This window comes from Plectropomus leopardus, chromosome 10, assembly GCF_026936395.1.
Source record: "Plectropomus leopardus strain MGB_pleo_1.0 chromosome 10, ASM2693639v1, whole genome shotgun sequence".
Classification (NCBI taxonomy): domain Eukaryota; kingdom Metazoa; phylum Chordata; class Actinopteri; order Perciformes; family Serranidae; genus Plectropomus; species Plectropomus leopardus.
In genome coordinates, this window is record NC_142185.1 from 16230360 (window position 1) to 16253823 (window position 23464).

At 39.9% G+C, this 23464-nt stretch overlaps 1 protein-coding gene across 1 annotated transcript in view; it reads right to left on the minus strand.

Annotated features, from left to right (window-relative positions):
- abca12 (ATP binding cassette subfamily A member 12) overlaps window positions 1-23464 on the minus strand; it is an 81071-nt gene that overhangs the window by 20762 nt on the left and 36845 nt on the right. Inside the window, exons 34-55 of the mRNA XM_042494168.2 lie at window positions 22095-22259; window positions 21601-21793; window positions 20707-20846; window positions 18964-19083; window positions 18696-18786; window positions 18096-18275; window positions 16234-16561; window positions 15224-15338; window positions 13977-14306; window positions 13143-13212; window positions 12910-13044; window positions 12013-12174; window positions 11605-11788; window positions 10685-10903; window positions 9626-9822; window positions 6847-7004; window positions 4352-4585; window positions 3949-4096; window positions 3299-3545; window positions 1805-1894; window positions 612-699; window positions 318-445 (exon numbers count right to left, since the gene is read on the minus strand). Of these exons, the coding sequence (XP_042350102.2) occupies window positions 318-445; window positions 612-699; window positions 1805-1894; window positions 3299-3545; window positions 3949-4096; window positions 4352-4585; window positions 6847-7004; window positions 9626-9822; window positions 10685-10903; window positions 11605-11788; window positions 12013-12174; window positions 12910-13044; window positions 13143-13212; window positions 13977-14306; window positions 15224-15338; window positions 16234-16561; window positions 18096-18275; window positions 18696-18786; window positions 18964-19083; window positions 20707-20846; window positions 21601-21793; window positions 22095-22259 (3722 nt within the window). The remainder of the gene's footprint in view (window positions 1-317; window positions 446-611; window positions 700-1804; window positions 1895-3298; window positions 3546-3948; window positions 4097-4351; window positions 4586-6846; window positions 7005-9625; window positions 9823-10684; window positions 10904-11604; window positions 11789-12012; window positions 12175-12909; window positions 13045-13142; window positions 13213-13976; window positions 14307-15223; window positions 15339-16233; window positions 16562-18095; window positions 18276-18695; window positions 18787-18963; window positions 19084-20706; window positions 20847-21600; window positions 21794-22094; window positions 22260-23464) is intronic.

The window sequence follows — 23464 nt, forward strand, 5'->3', positions numbered from 1 at the left end:
AATACAATTTGTATTTGGGTCATTCGTCTACTCTGAATTAAACATATCGAAGAAAAAAAAAAGAACCCCATACATTATTTCAAACTTTCTCAAACTATGTTAATTCATCAAAATGATGTAATATTATGAAATGTAATTCTAAAATAGGAAATTATATGAATTAAGTACAACTAATTGGGTTCTCTTGGAATATTGCCTCATAGAGTTCACGCAATCAGTGTTAATTAGCACTCAGACTACAACAAACTATCAGTGAAGCCTGGGTTGAATTCTCAATGTGGTGACATTAACCAAATGTAAACACTGGCTGCATTCACCTATTCCTGATGAAGTCATTAGCTGTGGCAATCAGGTAGTCATCCAAATCGATACCAGTCACGTTATACATAATCTGAGACGAGGGGATCTGCTTATGGGGGGGCTGGAAGTTCTTCCCATCACAAATCTGCAGTGTGGGGAAGAGACAAACACATTATGCATGGCCTTTTTCAAACAATCGGCCACAGGATGACACATTCATGTGTACAAACGTAGATGCATGACTGTACAAAAATCCACTCACGCACATACACATACAAACACACCGAGTGTTCTCAGTGACCAAGTCTCACCTGTTCCTGATGGGTACATTTACAGACACTAAATGGTTTGGAGCTGTTCCCTCTGGAACTCCACTTGCTTGTGCTTCTTGTGCAGACCCTTAAAATGAAACACTCACAAAGTGAAACAGTGGCTCAGTGAAATGATGAGAGTCTGCAGTGTGTGATAGTGCCACAAGACGATCCTTAGACACATCCCAGAATACAACCTGAGACTGAGTTGAACTGATGGTCTGTAACAATGTTAAAAACCTGTTTACACATTGTGGCAAAATCTGCAGCCATTCACAGAGCAGCTGGGAGCTTGCAGGATTTTTGTGAGATCAGGACCCAAATATTTTCTCTGATATCGGGCGAAAACTGTTTTGAAAGCTGTTTAATATGTGTTATAATATCATATTGTGGGACATTTGCTTGTGTGGGTTGATGTTCAACTCCCCCACATTTTTGTTTTCAGCCAAATGCTTTCAGGGACATTTTGTGCAAATCACAAAGATAGTGTAGCAACAGACAAATCTTTGCATACTCACATGCACACCTGTTACTTTAGATATAATTTGGCCAACAACAATGAACCCAGTCATGGGACCATACGGTATATCATACTATTATTTATCTATTTAAATATATGTAAATGCTGCACTCTGCAATCCTTCAGTCATTGTCATGTTGTGAATATAAGACATCATGAGAGAAACATGCAGTCTCTTTTCTACCACAGGATCGTTGACTCTGTCTCTATTTCTTCTTCTTTTTTTTGGCAGAGCATTTTAAAATGCCTCCGAGGTCTGGTTCATGAGTGCCAACATTGATTTGAGTGCCTGTAAGGGGAAAATCTTCCCTATAAACATAGGGTGTTTATGGAATACAAATGATGCTCTCGAATCGCAGAGTCGCAGGCTTTCAGCCACATATGTTGAGCATAGCATCAGGAAAATAGAGAGAGGGACATAACAGACACCAAGGAGAGAGAGAATGAGAGAGAGAGAGAGAGCAGCATGAATTGGAGGGAGGCAGACTAGTAAAATGAAACAAGGTGAAGGAGGAGGCATGAAAAGCATGACAATGAGTGAAATATGAAAACACTGTACGTGTGGATAAGAGTGAACACAGACACTGAGCTGAGGTTCCCCAGGGAAATGCGGACAAATGTATCATTTTCGGAAAAAAAAAAATACAGCTGGATTTGAGGTGTGATTACGTACGGGTTATTGGATCTGTCGATGCAGGTGTTATCGATCCCAGGGAATGACATCATGGTGTCCACCAGATGGGTGGAGTTGGGATTTTGGTTACTATGGAGACAGACAACAAACACTCAGTCTCAACTCAAAGGTTATACACAGACATTTTAGTGAACTACAACGTATTTACAACAGTGATAACATGAAGTAACTCAAGAAGAAGGTTGGTTCATAACACTCTAACACGGCAGAGAGGTTTGGTTCTTGATTTATTCAAATCAATCTTGGTGGCTGGGGTTGCAAGGTTGGCATTTATCAAGGTTTTCTTAGTGGAGGAGCTGGTGTAAGAGCAATTCACTGACTCACAATATTGTCAATAAAGTGACCATGGGGGCGCAATCAGTGATTCTAATATCCTTGCTGTGGGGAACTGGACAGATAAAAGGAGAGTGAGGACATTTGATTTGCCACTTTACATTTAAGAGGATTTCTTCCATCCTTCTCCTGCATTTTAACACATGCAGAGGTACACTTATAAATACAGATTCAAATGATTGCATTGTTCATACAGGCAAGTCTGAAACAGTGCTCTAAAAAAGTTCATAAAATGCAAGACTAGTTCCTATAACCTCCCTGAGCATCCCCAAAGATATCAGTGATAAATAGATAAATAACATTTTTCAATCTCTTTTGTATATCAAGCTGAAGAGGACTAGTGAGAGCATCCATTGGGTCTTTGATATGGATTGGCACCTCAGCACTTTCTCCCTTGCTACATATCCCCTTGATCAAACAACAGCATTTCTCAAGAATGAAGACATCTCGCAACCTCCTGACACTCTTAATCTCTCTCACTTTGATCTCACATCTCATCCGTCTTCATCATGATCATCTCTCTCCCTCGCGTTCTCTCTCGCTCCCTCTCCTTAAGGTCCGTCTGCCCTTCAACAAACTGCAGCTTCAAATTAGTTTTATAACAAGTGAGACATGTCATTCCCCTCTAACTGATAGAGGAACCCAACGGACCAATCAACGAGATGCATCAACCCTTCACAAAATGTTGCAGGGGTTTTGCAGCCAGCAACTCTGTGGTTAAAAAGTTTGATCTTTTACTACAGTGTGTTCTCAATGCTAGGGAAACACCAGAACATGGCATTGCAATACATCATCCTCCAAGCATTGCAACAAACCAAGTCAGTGGTATCAGCTGTATCATGATGATTTGTTCATAATATTTGCCATATTTCACCATGTTTATACATTAACCAGTTTCCAGGAATTGCTCAGAGAAATCACATCAAAATTTGCTTTGACAAGAACCAAGTGCCTTGGTGTGATTGCCACTTGAATCTTACTTGCATTTGTCTGACCTTGACCAAATAAAAGAGCAAAGCTGCAGAGTTCGATTGAATTGCTCCAAACATGCCTGAAGTAAAATCCCCTGATCAGTGTCGTTTACCTCTGCCCCCCCCCCCCCAATTGCTCTCTTGTATGTTCTTCACCATGGAGACTGACCTGAAGAAAGAGTAGCTTGGTCCAAACTTGTAAAGCGCTGGGCTGAGCTCCAGCTCTGGATAGTGCTGCAGGTCATTCTTGATGGAGCTCAGGCCCATAGCAGCCACCATGAACAGAACAGGGAGCAGGATCTGAGAGATCAGGCCCTTCCAGTCTCTGCGGCTGTGGTGGAACCTCTTGATCATTATGGCTGCCATCTGCTGCCAGGCTAGGGCCATGCCACGCACCATGGATGAACTGGTAAGCTCTGAAACACAAAGGAGGAGAAATGGAGACAGGATTTAATCATTTTTATACTAGGGCACTTGCCTTTTTACTGTCTTACTGCCTTGGTGTTGCCTGCTTTTTTTTTCTCAGGCAAACTGAGCTAAAGGTTAATGGGTAGAATGTATCACAAAAGATCGCAGTGCAATCCATCAGAATGTAAATGTTGTTGAACTAGATCAGCTGCATGTGTATTCTTTAAATATTTTAGGTTGAGAATCAAAATGTAAAATATGGGAAAAAAATGCAAATGTTTTGGTCGACTTGTGACCACAATGAGCACTACTGTTGATGTCACTGCACAAAAAGTAGTTATTGTATAACTGCTACGATATGGATAATAAAAACTTCATGCAAAATTTTCCTACATGCATCCTTTTACTCACTGATCTTGTCACCAAAGTTGGGGATGCTTCCACAGGAATCTGAAGAAAAACTGTCAATGGAATCAGTCTCAGAAATTGTCTCTGAGATAGACAGGGGGGTGTCCTCAGCCCCAGCTTCTGTGTTTCCATGAGTCAACTGGAGGAACACCTACGCAGATAAAAAAACAGAAACACTGGCATCTGTGCTTATAAATGAGACTGTAAGTATACTTTGACACTTGGTAATTATGCTTACATGTCAATATGATCACTAGAATGTTTTTATACAGGATATATTTAAATGTACCTCAGCATTTAAGCTATTTTTTATAGCTATTTTAATCTATTAAGTTATTAAGTTATTTTCTCCACTATGTCTGCAGTCTGAACCTGTGTTTTTGTGCGTGGGTGTGTTTGAGCTCACCTCTTCTAGGGTGGTGTCAGAGATGCCATAGCCCCCCAGCTGCAGGGCGTCCAGGTTGGAGTCCAGCGCGGTCAGAAGGGAGCGGTATGAGGAGGCGTTGGATGAGGTGAAGGGGGGCAGTGAGTAGACCAGATCGCCGCCTTGGGCCTCCTTCAGTCGTGCGTCCGGTACATGAGCTTGGATGAAGGCCTTCATTTCAGCATTGTCAATAGGCTCAGATTCTAGGTTCTGCATCTGCAGACAGAAAAGCAGGAACAGGTTACAACATCTTTGTTCTCAGGATTTCACCAATTTACTTTGCACAGTTATAAATCAACTGCAAGTGGCTTAAAGGTATACTGTGCAGGATTAAAAAAATCCAATGTATAGACTCAGGGACGGTTTTTGCTATGGGCAATGTGGGCGACTGCCTAGGGCACAATCTATTTGGGGGCGCACGAGCACCCGCAAAATAAATAAATAAATAAATAAAAATCGCAAGTTTTCTACCGCTCATTTCCACGTCACGTTAGTGGAGTAGGTGCGGGGCGCCCTTACTATCATGTCAACTTTCTGCTGAGAGTCATGTCTACAGGTTGTGTGCGTCAGAAGAAAAGGCAGCAGGGAGACAGGAGGGCGATCAACTCACAACTGCAGAGGCTGAGAGCAGGCTGAGTTTAACTCTCAGAGGAAAAGCAAGGAGGGGGGTGAGGGATAGACTGACCTGTTATGATCCCAGCTGCTTCCAAATAAATTGTATTTCATTTTCATTTTCAAATTAACATAGATACTTTTACATTTATTGCGCTATGTGAAAATGTAAAAACTGCCACAACTGTCGGGTTTTTACTGGAACTCACTTTAATGTCTGACCGCATTAAATCCGTCAAGCGTCTGCATAACTCTCAATACGCAATACAGAGCTTCCGCACATAACTACTTCCTGTTGCAGTCCTTTCAACATAAGAGCATGTTGGAATATGCTGAACATCACCACATGGGCGTTTGACGGAGGGAAAAGGTGATGATGTTAAATTGAGTCAAGGGTGTATCCTGGACAAAAGACCAAAGAAACCATCAGATGTCCAGTTCAGAAAGAAAGGGAAAGAAGAAGAGGAGAAACGCTCAAAAGATAAAAGGTATGCAGGTCGAGTGACGTTAATTGTACGTAATGAAACAGTAGCTTATACGCTATTTATTATCCTCTTGCTAATATGCTGCTACTTAGCCCAAAAGGCGACTCTATTTGGTTTTTAGCTTTGCTGTACTAGCAACTATTAAAATTTGAGGCATTATGCTTAGATAATACGATGTTAATGGATGACTTTTTTTGGGGGGGGGGGGGGGGGGGGTGGGGGTTCGCCCAGGGCGCAAAACTACCCAGGACCGCCTCTGTATAGACTCAAACAAAAGTTATACCTCTCTGACTCTGCCCTCTGCCTGTATTTTTTTCTGACTTTGCTGAGTTAGGTACATCAATTGGCAAGTAAGTCACAGCCAAAAACAACAATGCACAGCAAAGGTTATGACTTTATAAAATGGTAGCGATTGTGAAGTAGCAGCAGACATCCAAGAGGGAGCTACTAAAATCACAGATAAAGCGCAGAAAAAGCTGCGGACTGGCGAGCACTAAAGGCGAGGTTGGAGAAAGACGTTGGGTGATTTTTCTGTTTGACTGTGCCAGCTGTTAGCTCAGTTAGCTTGCAAAAGTCCTGGCCTTTTCATTACAATACATGTGGCGTTTCTACAGTAGTAGCTTGCTGTGCAAGCAGTGCAGAGAGGACAGGCCAAGTTTGAACGCTGTGTTTACAAACAGTAACTGACAATACCTGCATAGTAAACCTTTAAAATATTCTATGCTCCCCTGCTAACATCATACATGTCTGACTTTCAGTGCATATAGAGAGCATTGGATACGACCTGAAACAGATGTAGGAGACAGCCAAACACAGAACTTTAGGTTTGGCCGAAATAGTTAACAGGCATATAGGAAACCATATAGGACTATATCGTACACTGTATTCGGCAAGATTTCAGAAAAAGAGCTTTCAATTGTTGCATTAGGAAAGCAGTTGAAGATATAGTGTGCTGAAAAAAGTCTAAGCCAGTTTGCAGCAGTCAGCAGAGCTTTATTTGTGTTGGATTTAGCCCGTTTAGCAGTTTTTCCAATGTATCAGATACAAATCACACTATTGCAATATGTATTGTGCAGCTCCAGTGTCCAATGTGGCAGAAATAAAACCTAGAATTTATTTAAACATGAGCAGGCCGGCTCCATTGGGAACACGTACAATTTATGCTGGCTGTGCTTTGTCCAAGATTGTTAAGAAAAAGTCTGAGTAAAGTGCATCAGTGATATGTTACTTTCTAACCTCTAAGATAAAGCCTGTGTCCTACATTCATGTAATATTCACTTTATGCTAAAGGGTAAAGATAGTGCACTGGGAACCTTGAATTATTTGACCAGTTCAAAAGTGTCCAAAATGTGGTGACTAACTGAATATGAGGTTGAATACCTTCTTGGTGAGAGTGAGTTTGTAGCCTTGACCCAGCTTGTCCTTCAGGTGGAAGGGGGATCCGCAGCATTTTAATCCACCTCTCTCTAGGAAGGCAATGCGGTCGCTCAGTACTTCAGCCTCATCCAGGTGGTGGGTGGACATGATGACAGTGCGATCTGACAGGACACACACATATAACAATCTGAATTACTTGTTTACGCATTACAAAACCACTTCTTAACCCTTTTCTTAACTAAAAGAAACTGTATGAATATTTAGGGACTTGTGATTTGATGTCAGTGAAATGCGCACAGTGAGTTTATGTTTACCATCAAGCTAATCAGAAAAAAATTGATAGGAGTTTTAAAGTTTCAAAAGACATAAACAACACAGGCATACAGTAATTCTTAGAAGACTAAATATTACTACCTAAGTGTAGCTGCCGGCAATGCACGTCCAAAATAAACAACCAGACATCACAGAGACAAAAGTCACACATGAGCATCAACTGTATAAAAGAAGTGACAGAGTCTTCAGGTCTGAAGAGTGAAGCCAAGGCAGAAGTACCATATAGCTGCATTGGTTCTAATGGACAGCAGGGGGCGACTCCACAGGTTGCAAAAGGAAGTCAGAATGAATAAAATGACCATATTTGTCACTTGATTCATTATCACAGTACACATTTTTCTAATGATCTCAGGTATAAATTGCTAATTTCAAGTCTTCTTCAATCAGCAAGAGGTTCATTTTGTAAATATGAGTCCTATTTAGTGACAAACGGACAATTAAACAGGGTATGCTTTAGGGCTGGCTACCTTGTGATTGACAAGTTGCCACCACAGAGAACTGTCCATTAGGATCGAGGTGTAACAATGCTATACTCCCAAGCTCCACTCTCTAATATAAATGTGGTCACTTTTGGGTGGCTACTTCCACTTCTTCTATACAATCTATGCATACAAGCTACCTTGTGCATATACAAATAATCAGAGAAGCAGGTGCACAAAAAGGAACCAATGCATAAAGTTTATTTTGAAATAGACTCCCTTGGCACTAACATCAGAGACAGGGCCAATTACACAGGATATTTTTCCTCAGCTACAATTATATGACATTTAGCAGCCTCCCTGCCATTGCTGCTGCTACCCTAAGACAGCCTCCGGAAAAAAATACTGGATTTCTTTTAGATTAATTATATGCTAAATTTAAAGTCAAAAGTCTGAGCAGAGGAAAGCCCTCAAGGGGCGACTCCAGGGGGGGTAGGCGTCTTCAGTAATGTGAGAGTTTGCAATGTCTGTGCCATGTGAGTGTGAGCACTTTAGAATGTGAATTTCTGTGTCTGTACAAGGACGAGACTAATAATAAAAAATATATATCGATCCCCTTTATTGTTGTCCGTGTCTGATAGTATGAACATGATGCAATGTGATCATTTACACATTTAATGTGTAACTGTTAAATGTCATACTAGTTCTTTATGGAAACCCCCTACACTGAATAGCTTTGAATGTTACAAAGTGACGTACATAAACTTTATTTCTATACCTTTAAAAACCAGAGTTACAAGGTGCTTCACAGGAGCACATAAAATCCTAAAATACAAAGAGAACTTTGGGGACAGTGAAAACAAAACAAAACATAAAAGAACTACATAAAACCATTGAAGTAATACGTTTTAAAAATCATAGCCAACACGGGCAGGTTTTTAAATTTTTTTCAAAAATGAGACACAGACTTGTTGATTTGGCATGGTGCTGAAGGGGAGGTTGCTCCACAAAAGCATGAACTCCCTTTCTCCTAAGCTTCAACTGTGGAACTTGTCACAACATTTGGTTTGGGATCTTGGTGCAGAATGGTGAGTTACAAGATCATAAATATATAGCAGAGACAAACCATGGGGGGCTTAAAAAGTAATCAACAAAATCAGGAAACTGAATTCTAAAACAAATAGGGAATCAATGTAATTCAGCAAGTGCTGGTGAGATTTGCTCTCTGCATAGTGTTTGTCAGAAGCTTTGCTGATGCATTATGCACCAACTGTAGACGGGTAATTGCTGCATGATTGAGGTAAGTACATAATAAATTGCAGTAGTCAAGGTGAGACGATATTAAGGCGTGAAAAAGTTTGCTCGACTATGTTTTTGGGAAGCGCTACTTTGACTGTTAGTATTTCAGATTTATGTGAATATTTATTCTAGATTTCTAGCTTAAATCTTAAGCTTGTGGTTAGAGGGCATCTACTCCAGGGGTATTCAAATAAAATTCAGAGAGGTCCAGTCATTTAAATTTCCCCCCAGCAAAGGTCAGAACCTTCTAACATCCAAAATGCATCTATCTCTATGTCTATCAAATAAAGTCAATATACATTTCCAAATATTTCCTCCAAAACTGTCAATTTTCAAAGACGGATACATTTAACATACAGATACATTGAACTAGTTTGGAAAACAAATAGCTCTCTTTACCATACATAAAATTTGTCCTTACACAATAACCTTAAGACCTACATTCAACTAAATGAAAATATGACAGAATGCTTTGCATAACAAGCATTAAAAAAAGTGTATTCATCTCCTCCAGAGAGAGTGGGGCCTGTGACTTCCCTGCAATAGTGTTGTTCTCATGTACATATGTATGTGCTCACTGGTGAGCCTGGAACGGTTTCATTCATGCTTATAATGGAGAAAGCTGACTTGTGTAGTTTTATTTTGATTAGACCATGAAAATTGTGGGGGTGTGTGTGTGTGTGTGTGTGTGTGTGCGTGCGTGCGTGTGTGCGTGTGTGTAAGAGACCCACGTTGCTTGTTCTGGATAACGATGTCCCAGATGTTGCGCCTGGAACAGGGATCGACTCCTGTGGTGGGTTCATCCAGTACCACTAAGCGAGAGCCTCCTATGAAGGCGATGGAGATTGACAGCTTCCGCCTCATGCCGCCTGACAGGGTGCCCACTCGCTTGTGCCTGTGAGCATACATGTCTGTCTCCTCAAGGATCCTGGTAGGGGAGTCAATGAAAATCATTTAACATCAACTTCATGTTAACATACTTTTTCTTTGCATTACAACTCACTTTCTGAGTTTAAACTTCCATCAGCTCCATCAGTTACCCAGCGGGGGTTTCTGAACCACAGGAATAAATGGAGAGGTACTGTTTCTTGCCTTTAATTCCAGGCTGATTACTGCTCCTCTTGTTATGCAGAGACCCTCCAGAAATAGTCTCATGATGCAATTGGGGGTTCAACCCATAGCTTAATGATGCCATAGAATGAAAAATGATTTCTCTGATGCTTGCTCCCGTAAGCTTATCCGAGAGAAAAAAAATTAAATTCTTCAAGAACATGTAATCTTGAAACAGGGGAAAAATATTGTTCTAAATTTGTCCGAGCAAGCTCAGAGCTGAGCAGCACTCTCGCCCTGCGTTTCATGGTTATAGAAGAGTCTGATACATTTTACAGCTCTTCAGATGCTAAACTGGGGGCTTATTTTGAGAATACCAATTATTCTGTCCTTCCAGCATCAAGGCCTACATATATCTGTAATAGATTTCTCTTTTCTTTTTAAATAACCTTGTAGTCCAGTCACTGGTGTTAAGCAATGTCTACGTTTCACTGTTAAACTCTCATAACCCCTATCGAAATTTACTTTTTTATTGGTGAAACATGCCGTGAGCTGAACTATAGATACCTTTCCATGATGTCTTTAAAAAAATCAGGCCATAAAATATATCAAATGGCACTGCTATGCATTGCAAAACCCCAGACGTCATCTCAAAGACATTAGCATTTGCACAAAAGCATTTTCCTTCAGTGTATCATGATATTGAGCATGCTCCCCATACTGGATGATTGGTCACTCACGTGTTGACTTGTTCGTGCAGCTCTTTGCGGGACCACTGTGGGGCCTTAATCTGACCGTACAGCAGCAGGTGCTCCTTGGCAGTCATGTGGTCAAAGAGGACGTCGTATTGCATGCACACTCCTAGCTCTCGGCGAACGTCATCAGTGTTGGTCTGCATGTCTTTGCCGTACACCTCAATGGAGCCCGAAGATGGTGCAAAAAGGCCAGTCAGGAGAGACCTAAGCACAAGGAACGATCATTTATTATGTGAGTGACATTACTGACTTGATTTAAATTAATTCTAAATTAACAGCGCATGTAGAATTATTTATGATTATCTTTGAGAATTTTTTCTTTTTGTTATTTCATGCTTCATAATTGGACAAAAAGTATATAATTTATATATATAGTTGACCTGTTTTTCCAAGTATTTCTGCTCATATTTGCTACCCAGGGCATTAAATGTTGAAAATACCCTTTGTTTTTTTTGTCCCATTAGCTATATTTTGTACTTTCTTCCCAGCACATTCCTTTTAAATTATGATTTATTGGTCCCTGGAATATTGTAGGACATGAGATTGCCTCTTAGTTTAGGTTGTTTTTAACATTGTTGAACTTATTCTGCTGATGCACTCATTGTGTGTTGCTCTGGATGAGAGCATCAGCGAAATTAGTCACATTTAAAATGTAAATGTAAGTGCTCCAGTTGATGAAGACCTGTCAGGCTAATCTCTACTACGGGGCATTTGCTGTGCCAGATTTGGACAAAACAATCTCGCTGTCAGCAGCAGACCCTTTAAAAGGGCCTGTTGATTAAAAGGATGCACAAATCAAATTTAAAAGACACCTCATACAGTAAATGAATTGTCAAAATATATTTTGTATTCATCTTAGGACATGCTGATACAGTGAAAACAGAGAAAAATGGTGCCGCACATACATGGTGGTGGTCTTGCCGGCTCCATTGTGACCAAGCAGTGAGGTGACATGTCCCTCGTAGAAGGAAACATTAAGGTTTTGAATAGCTACTTGGTCACCGTATATCTTGCTGAGGCCATGAAGGGCAACGCCCACTGGGAGCTCTGAGAAATCCTCACCAGCCTGAGAGGAAAGAGTGCTCTGGTCTGAGAGAAACATAGAGACAGAAGCAGCCTGTAAATCAGTCTCAAAGGGGACAGGAATTAAATGAAGAGCGAGGGTAAAATGTAAATATGGTATCAGGCTTAGAAAAAAAATGACAAGAGAGGAAAGACATCATGTTCTTCCTTCAAAACACAACACCAGAGGAGACAGCATTTCTTATTGTTATCTGCCACAAGATAGTAAAATGTCATTTCTTCCCCTATACCTTTTCCCTTGTCGTCAGAGAAGACAGGCTGGTTTTTCTGCATGATGTTGGAGAAGAGGAGTCCTCTGCCCACCTTACTCTTTGATTTAACGCAGCAGCACAGGTCAGACCAGAAGGAGGCTTTGAAGGGGAAGTACCATGGGGCAGGGATCCCATACTTTCCTGAAGGGTAAAAAAAAAAAAAAAGATTTCTCATCATTACATGAAATGTATTTAAGAGATGAGTTTACCCAGCAATTGACAAACTGCTGCATTTGCTTGGATTCTCTAAAGCATAAACTTTAAGAGAAACATTGATTTTACTATGAAATAACAACACCTTAACACCCTGCAGTAATTCATTCAATCAGTGTTGGATTTTAATTTTGTCCAATCATCCATTTCAGGCATGTTTTCTCTCTTTTTTTTTTGTTTTAAGATAAAAGGTGAACAATAACTGTCACAGTCTTAGTAGGAAAAGAGTCGCTGTGTTTTGAAATAACTGACTTGACCTTTTGTGCTCTGTAATCATTTTGAGTATATATATGCAAACCACAGCATGGCCTGAGGAGGTCTATAACACTGGATTTGGAAATGGTTGTTAGAGACTCCATCTCTGTCACTGCAAGGCTAATGGCTGAGAGCTTATTTGAAATTGCCCGTGTTGGAATTAGAGCTTTGGATGTGTGGGTGATGAGGGTACTGGAGTGGTTGTGGATATGAGTTTGGAAAATGTTGTCCTCCTGTTGGTAATTCCTAATGGCAGGCTGATGAGAGCTATTGTGCTGTTCACACTTTCATTTGAACAGCAAATCAGCATACAAAAATCTTTGAATCATTACTGGAATTCTGTGGATGGATGTCCATCAAGACCAGTTTCCTCGAGTTTTTTAAGACTTCTCTGATTTTACAGTTTACCTGGGAATACCATGCGGATGTACCCCCCGATGACAAAGTAGAGTACAGAGTCGATGAGCATCAACCAGCACAGCCAACCGAATGAAGCTGTGTCTCCAGCTATTGGCGAGGTGTAAGAGTTGCTCCACTGAATGCCTGAATAAGCCAAAAGAAGATTTAATTTGCTTCCCTCTGACTAAAGTAGCGTCAAAGAGATCATATTTGATGCAAGTCAGATGTTTACATGCCCATACCTTCTCCTTGGGCTTCATACCGAGAGACGTATTGACTAGCATAACTGAAACAGGTCGGGGAAAACAATCCCTGTATGAACATGGGAGACAAATTAGACAGGATACAGAAACAGGAACAGCAAAAAAAAACAGAACATCACAAAGGTATATCTTCTGTTTTTAGATGATGCCGTTCTGTATGGTAATTCCTCTCCTCTGTGCTCTTCAACTTTGTGTCCTGCGAAGTGATATACTTCAAAAGCCTTTTGCAATGTGCTTTTGTTCAAGGCAAAAAAGGCTTTTGATGTATGCAGTGATGTTATGTCTGACCTCCAATTAATGATTATATCAGGCAAAAAGCACCAAAATAAAAAAATAATAAATGACTGAAGTATATACTACGTCAATGTGCACAATTTATGTGTGCATAAGAAGGCAAGAAAACTGCTTTGCAAACAAAAACATTTGTAAACTGTCAGTTTATGCTCTACTGTGTTGCTACTTGTATGTCAAAATGAAAAATAAAACAAAACCTCACCATCGAAAACAACTGGAGGCAAAAGCCATTGTTTACTCTGACTATTTCATGAAGTAACTGCCTTTTTGAGGCTGCACTAATATATTTTGAATCATAATGGTAGTAAAATTGTTTTCTACAGTGGATTGAGTAAATAACATTTTGGAATAGGATGAAATGCCATTATATCGTCCTCTGGGTTCCTTATCTCTCCTTTCAATTCTTAGTATTTTCCAGAGCAAATAACAACATTTGCTGTTTAAATATATTACACATATCATAGAAGTACTAGTTTAACATATGTGAGTCATGACAGAGGGGGGTCAGAGGTGTCTCACCAGGGCGCTCTTCTGGGAAAAGGTGAGATTTGTCTCCACAGCCATGACAACAATGAAGGGGAAGAAGCACAGGATGTAAAGGAGACTGCCACTCAGGGCAGCGATGTAGGTCTGGTCAAAGAAGGAGCTGACCAGGTAACTGAAGGCCAGAATGCTCAAACCATAGTCGCAGAGGTACAAGAAAAGGAGGAAGCCATCACTCTGGGGCAGAATGCGGCCATACTTCAGCACCAGCGTAAGGATGAAGATGGTCACCACCAAGTAGAAGGCACACTCCAGGAACCAGGCGAAGAAGTGGCTGGCCGGGTTAACTCCCATCATTTTCATGTACTGTGGGAAAAGCATGAATATCAATAGATGGTAATATACAGGAATGTCGGTAAACAATACATTTTTTGTGTTTGCTTGCCACAGGTGCATATGAATGTTTACAGCAGAGAATAAACCTGGAGGTACAGAGTGAGGAAAAGTTCACATTTGTTGTGTTGAAAACTCAGAGAGGAAGGCTCTGCTTATCCTACAGCCAACTGTTCATTAGAAACAGTTTGAATATGTCAGTCGTGATGTAACAGTATGTGTATTTTTCCTGAACCTTTCCGTACAGGACGTTCAGTTCTGTATTTGACATATATGTTCAATATGCCTTGTGACCCAAACAGTCAAAACAGTCTGTTTATGTCTACTACTCACACAGACTCAAACAGTCAATTTCTGGAGTTTGAGTTTTCCCTGAAAAGGTTTGGCGGTGCACTAGTTCCTGTCTATCAACTGTTGCATGCTGGTCAGTTAAACCTGGTCAGCCGAGATAGTCAAGCTCAGCGGACAATGGTTTGTGTCAACATTGTTCAACTTAAGTCAGGCACGTATGGGGAAACATTTTATTTAGGACAGCATCAAGTAAATGTGAGTTAATTAGCAGAATGAGACAAAAAACTGAGCAGATTGGGGATCAGTATCTTGCCCAGGGATATTTCAACATGCGGACTGGAGGGGCCAGGGATTGAACCACCAATTTTCCCCAACCTGCTCTATCTCCTGAGCCACAGTCAAGGTACAATTCTGTGTACCCATTACACCGCTATTTGTCAATGAATGTAAGTGTATCTATTTGAATAGAAACAAAAACAATTACAAGAAAAGAAATGGAAAGTAACATTACAGGGCATGTTAGAAACGAAGACGTCAGTGTTCAATGCAAATACAGTAGCAAGTTTGATCATTTTTCATGTGAAATAAAAAAATGCTACCTCATGCAGCCTCAGCTCTCTCTCATGCACCAGCTTCTTCACAAAATCAGCCACAAACAGCACCCAGGCTATCATCAACATGAGTGGGAAGACAAAAGCAATGGCCTCCAGGTACCTGGGGAATACAGAGATGTCAACTGTCAGTCAAATTTCTAAGAAAACCTAACCTCCAATCACTGTCAACAACAGCACATTAAAAGGCCTGTCATTCAGTCTCTGACAGAGAGACAGACATGCAGAGTGGAAGAGCAATATCGAAGTAGTGTTTGGAGATTGTTGGCAGCTGTGCTCTGATCCTCTTATTATTTACGCAAAATAAATGCCTCTGTGTTTTTTTTTAAATATTTTGACCAAAAATCATTTCTGAAGCCTGATGCATAGGAATTTAGTGTTGCTGTTTTTCATACAACATTGCTATATTTCACAGCTTGTGTCTGAAATTGTGTTGCTGAGTAATAACTCAGAACGATCTAGAGGCGAAGCTCATCATATCTTATAGTTGGCCAGAGGCAGCCAGCCAGAGACCCATTGGTCCTTCTTAGATGAGATATCAGCACTCGAGGCCAAGCACAAACACAGGCATAACGGTCAGGCATGATTTATTGGAAACAATATAATGTATCGATGCACAAGTTAAAGCCCCATGTTTTGAATTGGATGGATACTGCAGAGATGAGTGGTGTTCCTGAAGAGCCTAAAGGCTGTTTGAGTGTATGCTTGTATGGTCTTCAAAAATGAATGCACAATAATGAATACGAGTGAATATTCATGCACATGGTTCCATGCTAGTTATAATGTGAAAGTCCCTGTGAATGACTACTTACTGTCAATCCCAAGTGGCAAATGAATAATGAGAAAGCATGCATTATTCCACATCAATGACTGTACTCCCCCTCAGATACACTATAGATACTTTCACATTTCTATGCAAGCATCCTTACTGTTCATACTACATGTTTGTGCTTGCATGTATGTGTGTGACAGTGAATCAATGCATTCAGGCAACTCACTCATCCCGGTAGCTGCAGGGGTAGGAGAAGGGCTGCAGCTGGACGGCCAGCTCTGTAACCCTCTGTCCAGTCTGGGTCTCGATGATAGCCCGCTCGATGTTCTCCTGCAGGTAGATAAAGCCCCGGTTGTAGCGTAGCGCCTGCTGGGACCAGATGTGGTTGTCCTTCACATAAATGGGGTCTCGGACTTTGTCAGTGCGCATGACGTTGTCCATATGCATGCGGATAGTGTAGCTGACATTGGGAGGAAGGGAGGATGTGGAGGAGGAAAAACTGTCCCTACGCTTCCTGGATGAGTCCTCATCTTTGGGAAGCTTGAAGATGACACCTTGAAGACAGATTTAATCATCTCAGTATACCCACTTTGTACTTGAGGACAAAATTCAAAAACCAGACTAGCTTTTATGTTCCTTGCCCTAGATAAACTGTTGCAGAGTCAGATCTCCTGCAAGTGTCCTCACCTCAACTCATTATCAACGGAGAAGACCCCTTTGGAGGAAGCACCACAGATTAAAATTATGTAAATGAGTATATGCTTAATGAGGTGGATGCTGAATGTACCTTTGAAGCTGCCAGCCTCTGTCAAAGGCTGGGCTTACACCATAGACTGTATTTAAAGACGGACGACATGTCAGCTTCTTTAAAGTGAAGCCAAAATATTGCGGTTTTCCCCTGCTGGCTGCAGTATATGTCATAAACCAAGCCCCCTTTATGGTAGCGAATGGGACATGGGCAAAACTAAAGAAGTGGCGTGCTCACTCAAAAATCCTTTTTAAAGTGTTTTGGGTGCCAACCTTAAAATCACAATAAAAAGAAGTCAGCACTCACCGATAAGTACTTAATACTGCTTATTAACGCACAGCAGCAGACAGACACAGAGATGTCTGTCTGCTGCTAATTAATCAACCAGTCAATAAATTCAGACAAAAAATTAATTACCAGCCTCTTTGATAAAAATGTAAGTCTTTTTGCCATTTTTTAAAATAATTTGAGGTTTTGGAAGGTTTTCTACTATTTTTATATATTTTATATTATTTTTTTATATATATTTATTTTTTTTTTTTGTTTTGCTTTTTTTGTCTTTTTTTTCTAAACAATTTAATTATTTGGGGGTGGGGTGTTTTTTTTTCTTTCTACAACTTTAAGTTTTGGGGTGTTTTTTATATTATTTATTTATTTTCTTTTCAGTTTTTATTTTATCATTTAGATTTGTTTTTTTAAAGATTTTTTCTGGTTTGGATACTTTCCCTTTTAATAGATACAGTATATTTTCCTGATTATACTTACTTACTTTTTCTTAGGTTACATTTCCAGTGCAGGACTTTTTCTTGAAACAAAGTATTTTCACAGGGTGGTATTAGTACTTTTACTTAAGTAAAGATTCTGCATACTTCTTCCACCACTGGTCATTTGATGCTATAAAAATGGGATATATCATCCTCATTGACAGCGGTGCGTGTCAAGCCATGTGCTCACGATCAAAGGCACTGCTTGTGATTGTTCAGATGGGTGTTGAGTGATCTTAAGTTCCTTCAAGATCACTATTGTGCAGACTCTGGCTCCAGCTCTGCGTCACCAGCACAAGATGGCAATAACAGTATCTGGGATATTTTGGCTTCATTTTTGTATAGCGTGGAAAGTAGGAGACGCGTTGTTTATCTTTATATGCAGTTTATGGCTTATAGTCATGAAACTGATTATTTACCCACAAAATAAAGTTTAGTATAAGGGGGAAGATGAATCAGTATCAGAGATCGTAGCAGGCCGTGGATGCGTACTTCTCTATCCAAATAAACCTGGATGACAGAATGAGTCAGCTTATTTTACATAAAGTTCACCTATTACACTCAATATTTACTCACTTGCATAGAGATTGCGGTTTTTGGCGAGGTCCTCAGCTGCACTGTTAAGCTGGTCGGCAGAGTTGTAGCCACGGTAACGGTCAAACTTGATGCAGGAGGACAGGTTCACCATCAGGGTGGACAAGGTGGTGATCTGATTCATTATGTGTTTGTTTTTCTCCAGCATGACCGTCATGTTAGCTTTGGAAGAAAAAAAACACATTTAGAAATTTCCTGACAGGGTTAGAGCAACTTCATATTTGACTGCTCTAAAGCCAAATTAAAATAATGACATTTGTTGTGTCTGTTTAGTGTCATGCCCCGTTATGTTATGTGGTAACCAAGACAGATATATGGTCTGACAATACAAGGTAATCTAATTAAATACCTGTACGTCAAAGTCAGACCTTGTGGAGGAAATGACTGACATGTATAATCATATCAAGGGGAGACGCCCCAAGAAATTCATGTTAAAATGAGTGTAATGCTTCCTGTAAACCTGAGGAGCAGCCCTATTTTCTGACAGCGTGGATATTTTATAGGCAATAAGTGAGCTAGGAATATAAAGGTAAGCCTGGTATCTGCAGCTTACAAAAGTAAGACCTTCAAATGCTCACTCACAGAAGTTGCTGAGCGTCTCCTTCATTCTGCCGACATTGATGTCTGTCTGCATCTCAATGAAATTCTCAACAAAGGAATTGCCGAGGGAATTCTGATAGGAGGGAGGAGGGAGAGGGAGAGAGAGAGAGAGAGAGAGAGTAAGAGAGACGATGCACAACATCAAGATTCGGCTGCTGCAACTCGTCGCAGACCACTGCAAAGTTTATCTACAGAATTTCACATGATAGCGAGCCAGCTAGGATAATTAGATATAGAGGAGTTTTCACACCTGCAGCATTGGCAACGTGTGGCTGAGTAGTTCAGCAGACTTTATGATGTAGTTGGAAGAATCAATCCAGTCCTCTGAGTGCTTTCTTAGATCTGCAAACACCTGCAACGTGGCGTTGGCCTAGACAAGGAGAGGACAAGGACGAGAACATGTGATATCTCTAGGTATCAGCAAGATTTCACAACCTGCTGTGTTTGAGTGAGTGTGTGTGCGCGTGTGTGTCTGTCTGTCTGTCTGTCTTTCATTCTGTGAAGGCAGCAGTATACTAAAAACAAAGTCAAACTTGCACAAAATAGAACCACTGTAGAATATGATGGTGCATGCAAATATGTGTACAGCCTCTATATTTCTTTTTTACTACATGCCAGCCAGGGTTGCATAAACATTGCACAGGTAACTAACGCCTAGAAGAGGCAGAAATAGCAGCGACAAGAAATATCTGTAAAAGTGTAGCAAAGTTAGAGGAGAGATTTCGGAGGATTTGGAACAGAGGTCAGCAACCCTGGTTACACATACCACCATTTGAACACTGTAGCTTAACCCTTTGGATTTCTTTAAAAGGTAAGGAGGGAAAAAAACGTAAAATAATATCAATACTTATAATAACAACTGAGTAACATTAAAATATGTAATTATTGCAATTGTAACTATAATTTTCTGGAAAAATTTCCCGGCTTTTATAGTAAATGTTTTTTAAATTTACTCATTTTTATATCTAATGCCAAGTTGCTCACTGACTTTGATTTTGATTTTTTTCAAATCAAACCAATTTGCTCAGGTTCAAAGGTTTTAAAACTTGTGAACGGCCTCTGAGGGCAGCACAAGAAAACTAATTTCAATCCAGGTTTCAAAGGGTTAACATATGGCATAAAAGCAATAGGTTGATGAGTCGAGAAGTGCAGGGTTTCTCACACAGTCATTTACTTGGGGCCCGCCACAATAACAACAGCTGCCACCAGGAGTTTGTGTTTCTGGAGCTGGAGTACTTATTAGGAGTGCTTTGGCAATGTATACAGCCTACTTTTTGGTTTGGTTATTCATTGTAGCCTACGTGTGCCTACTCTGGGTACAGATGGAGCAGCAGAACACCAGGCACAATGAAAGTTGACCGTATATTGTGCTGGGTCTAAAAGTTTGCTTTCACTCCCTCTGCAGCAGCTGCCTTTCACATCCATCAATCTGACCTGATTAGCTCTTGTCAGATTGACAGATCAATTATTACCCTGTGACTCAAACTCCTCAAACTACTGCTGAGGAAAAAAAGAAATCATGGTAAGTTCTACCAGTTCATGAACCTGCAACAAGATCCAGATTTAAAAAGGGGAAACACAGAATTACACAAAGGGAAAGACACACACATACACACACACACACACACAAACAGAGAGTTTTCGGCTTTAGCATTGCACTGGATGAGAGCATGAATGTAAATGACATGCTGCGTTTGGCGGTCATAGCAAGATGCTCTGATTTCACTGTAAAGGAGGCACTGTGCTGCTTAAAAGCAATGTCTCAAACAGCAAAAGGTGAATACATGACCATAGTTACATGGAGCATTTTGAGGAGCAAAGGATTTACATTATATTGATATGGCACACTGATTAACAAGAAATTTTAGAAGTGACACTTTATATAAAAAAAGCTTCCAGACTCCTAATTTAAAACATTGAGTTTATAAAAGGTAATGAATATGCTAAACCCGAGACAAGTTGGCTATAACATGTTTGGGTATGAACTGTATACCTTCTTCATTATGGCCCTGGTGACGGGTGTGTCAGGGGTATAAAGAATTTCTCCCATCAGCATTGGTTTGAGGAAGGCCCAGGCGATGGCTCCTCCTGTGGTGTTTACCATATCCAGGTACATATTCATACAGAAGGGAGCTTCACAAGGACGAAAGACAAGAACAATTAAAAAAACAGTAATCACAAGGGTGAAATGATTCAAATGTCCAACAGCTATCTAGTTTTTCTGTTAAAATATTTAGAGTTTAAGGGATCATGTTTTAACTGGTGTTATTTGATATTTTTCACATTGTCAACAAACCCCATGAAAAGACCAACAAAATCAGTCTCTGAATGCTTTCTCTACACTGTCTTTAGCACTCATGCCACAGCCCATTCATCCCTAACACTACTGTATAATCTTTCACAATGGTCACAGATATGTCATTCCAACAATACAGGATGGTAGGATCAGTGAATTTGTAATTTGGGTCTGTTAATTGGATTTGCTGATGATAGGAAAAATATCACCACAAGCCTTATCCTTTAATCCTTATTGCTTTATGAATTGTGAAGTGAGCAAACTAAACTATACTGGAAGTGTCCACACATTTTCAAATTCACGTCAGGACAAATAGTTAGGGGGGTGGGTTACTCTACTCTGTTACTTCCAACAGTGTGACGTAGGCTGCGAACATCAACAGAATCTCTACTTTATAAACCAAGTTCTTTTTGATTGTCTATATTTTTTGGCTGTTTTATTACTTCAATGAAAAGAGATAACATAATACTTAACATAAATGCTTTCTATCAAAAGGGAATTGAAGACCGAACATACAGTTAAGAAGGACAACTTCACTGACAATAACAATTCTTTTGCAAAAGCCCCAAATTTTTCCTCCTACGAACATACAGGCGTTTTGTGGAATCTTGAACCTCTCGATCATCTCCTGCCTGTGGTCGTCGGGGAAGTATGAGTCAGAGTCCGGCATCGCAGGGAGTTTGGAGATTCCAAGCAGAGCCACGATACCTTTACTACACAACGCTCGAGACAGGGTGACAAATGTAGCTTTGCTAGACATTTGGGCCTTCCGTCCTTTTGCCATCTGGGAAAAGAAGGTTTAAAACTTTTAATACTTTATGATTGTCATGTATTTAAAATAGATGATTTGTCATGCAAATGTAATATCCTCAAAAAGGCCCCAAAAAACATTCAAAACAAGCCTAGGCAAAACAATTTGATGTTGCCTGTTCTTGTTTTGTGTTTGCAGTATGCTCAAAGGAGTTTTTTTGACCACTGAAATGTTTGCATTCCTTATTATTTTTTATATTTTTGGTTAAGTGATCACATAAACATAGACACATAAATTATGGGCAAAGCGCTGTACAGAGGCAAAGACAACATACTTGGTCAAATTCCTGTTCAGAAGCCAGGTTTAGGTTTTGGATGGAGTCCATGTAGTTGTGAAGCTGATCGATGGCAGGAAGAATCGTGTCCATCATGTTGGTTAGAACCTTAGCCATCTGGATCATGATTCCCACCAGACTCTGTATTTCTTCACTCAACACCACCTGAAAGACAGGAACCAACATTCAGACATGTTTCTATAGTTTAAACTTTGTCACTGTGACTCTTACTTTTTATTTCCTCTGTAGTCTTTACATCCAACAAGTTCATATTTCCAATGAACATATTTTTCTTTTGAGCATACTGCAGCATTTGCAACAAAACATACACCACGTTGCTAACTTGCTGCTTGGAGCTGAACAGACAGTGGATAGTTGGTTTTTGAGAGCTTTTTCACTGAAAACTGCCAACTGCATCTATAAACTGACAAGAGCATTTAAGCAAACTACAACAGGTAAGATGCTGGCCATAAAAAGTAAAAATAACAATTAACTGAAACATGCTAAAAGCTTAACAGAACTAAGTTCATCTAATTTTCTGTTGGTTCATCTTTATCAGCGATGCCTTTTACATTACAATCAGTTGTTTGATCCATTCTTATCATAAAAATGTTGATTGCAGTAGCTTTAAATACAGCTGGAAATCAACAAATCAGTGATTAAAGTTTAAAAAAAAAATACGTTTTATGTCCTTCCAACATATATTGGAGTAGTTATGTATAAATGTATGAAACAGGCACGGCTATTTACTGTAAGAGTTTCAACTGCAGCTTGATTTTTACTGTGTTGAAAGGACTCCACACCAGCAAGGTTTAAGCATGCTACTTTTTTATCTATGACTGCGGGAATTTGAATTTTGAATCAAAAGGCTTTTCAAAACCCAAATCAGTAAATTTAAAGAAATCCCAGGATAAAAATCATTCAAATGACCTTTTTATGGATTAACAAATAAAATGCTGCACTTGAAACAGAAAAGAGGACTTTTCAAGAAACCTGTAGACATGTTTTTTTTAAAGACTGTACATAGGTAACTACATTAGTTTTTGGGATGGACAGATCAAATGTAAAAACATCAATTATGAAATACATGCTTTGAAATGTGCGAGTGAGGCAGAGCTTTGTCTAGTAATCAAACATCTTCTTGTCCAAAAGCATTTTTCTGTCTCACATGTTCCTCAAACAAACACACTGAAGCATAGACTTGTTTTCTGACTGCCCAACAGAAACAGTTTCTTTGGCCATTTAGCCATGACTGAAGAGATCACCACATTCTCACATTTTCCGGTATGTTTTACAAGTAAAGAAAAACACATTGACTTCTGAAGAAAATTTAACACATTATTTTTCTTTTGACGAAAGACTCAGTGTTG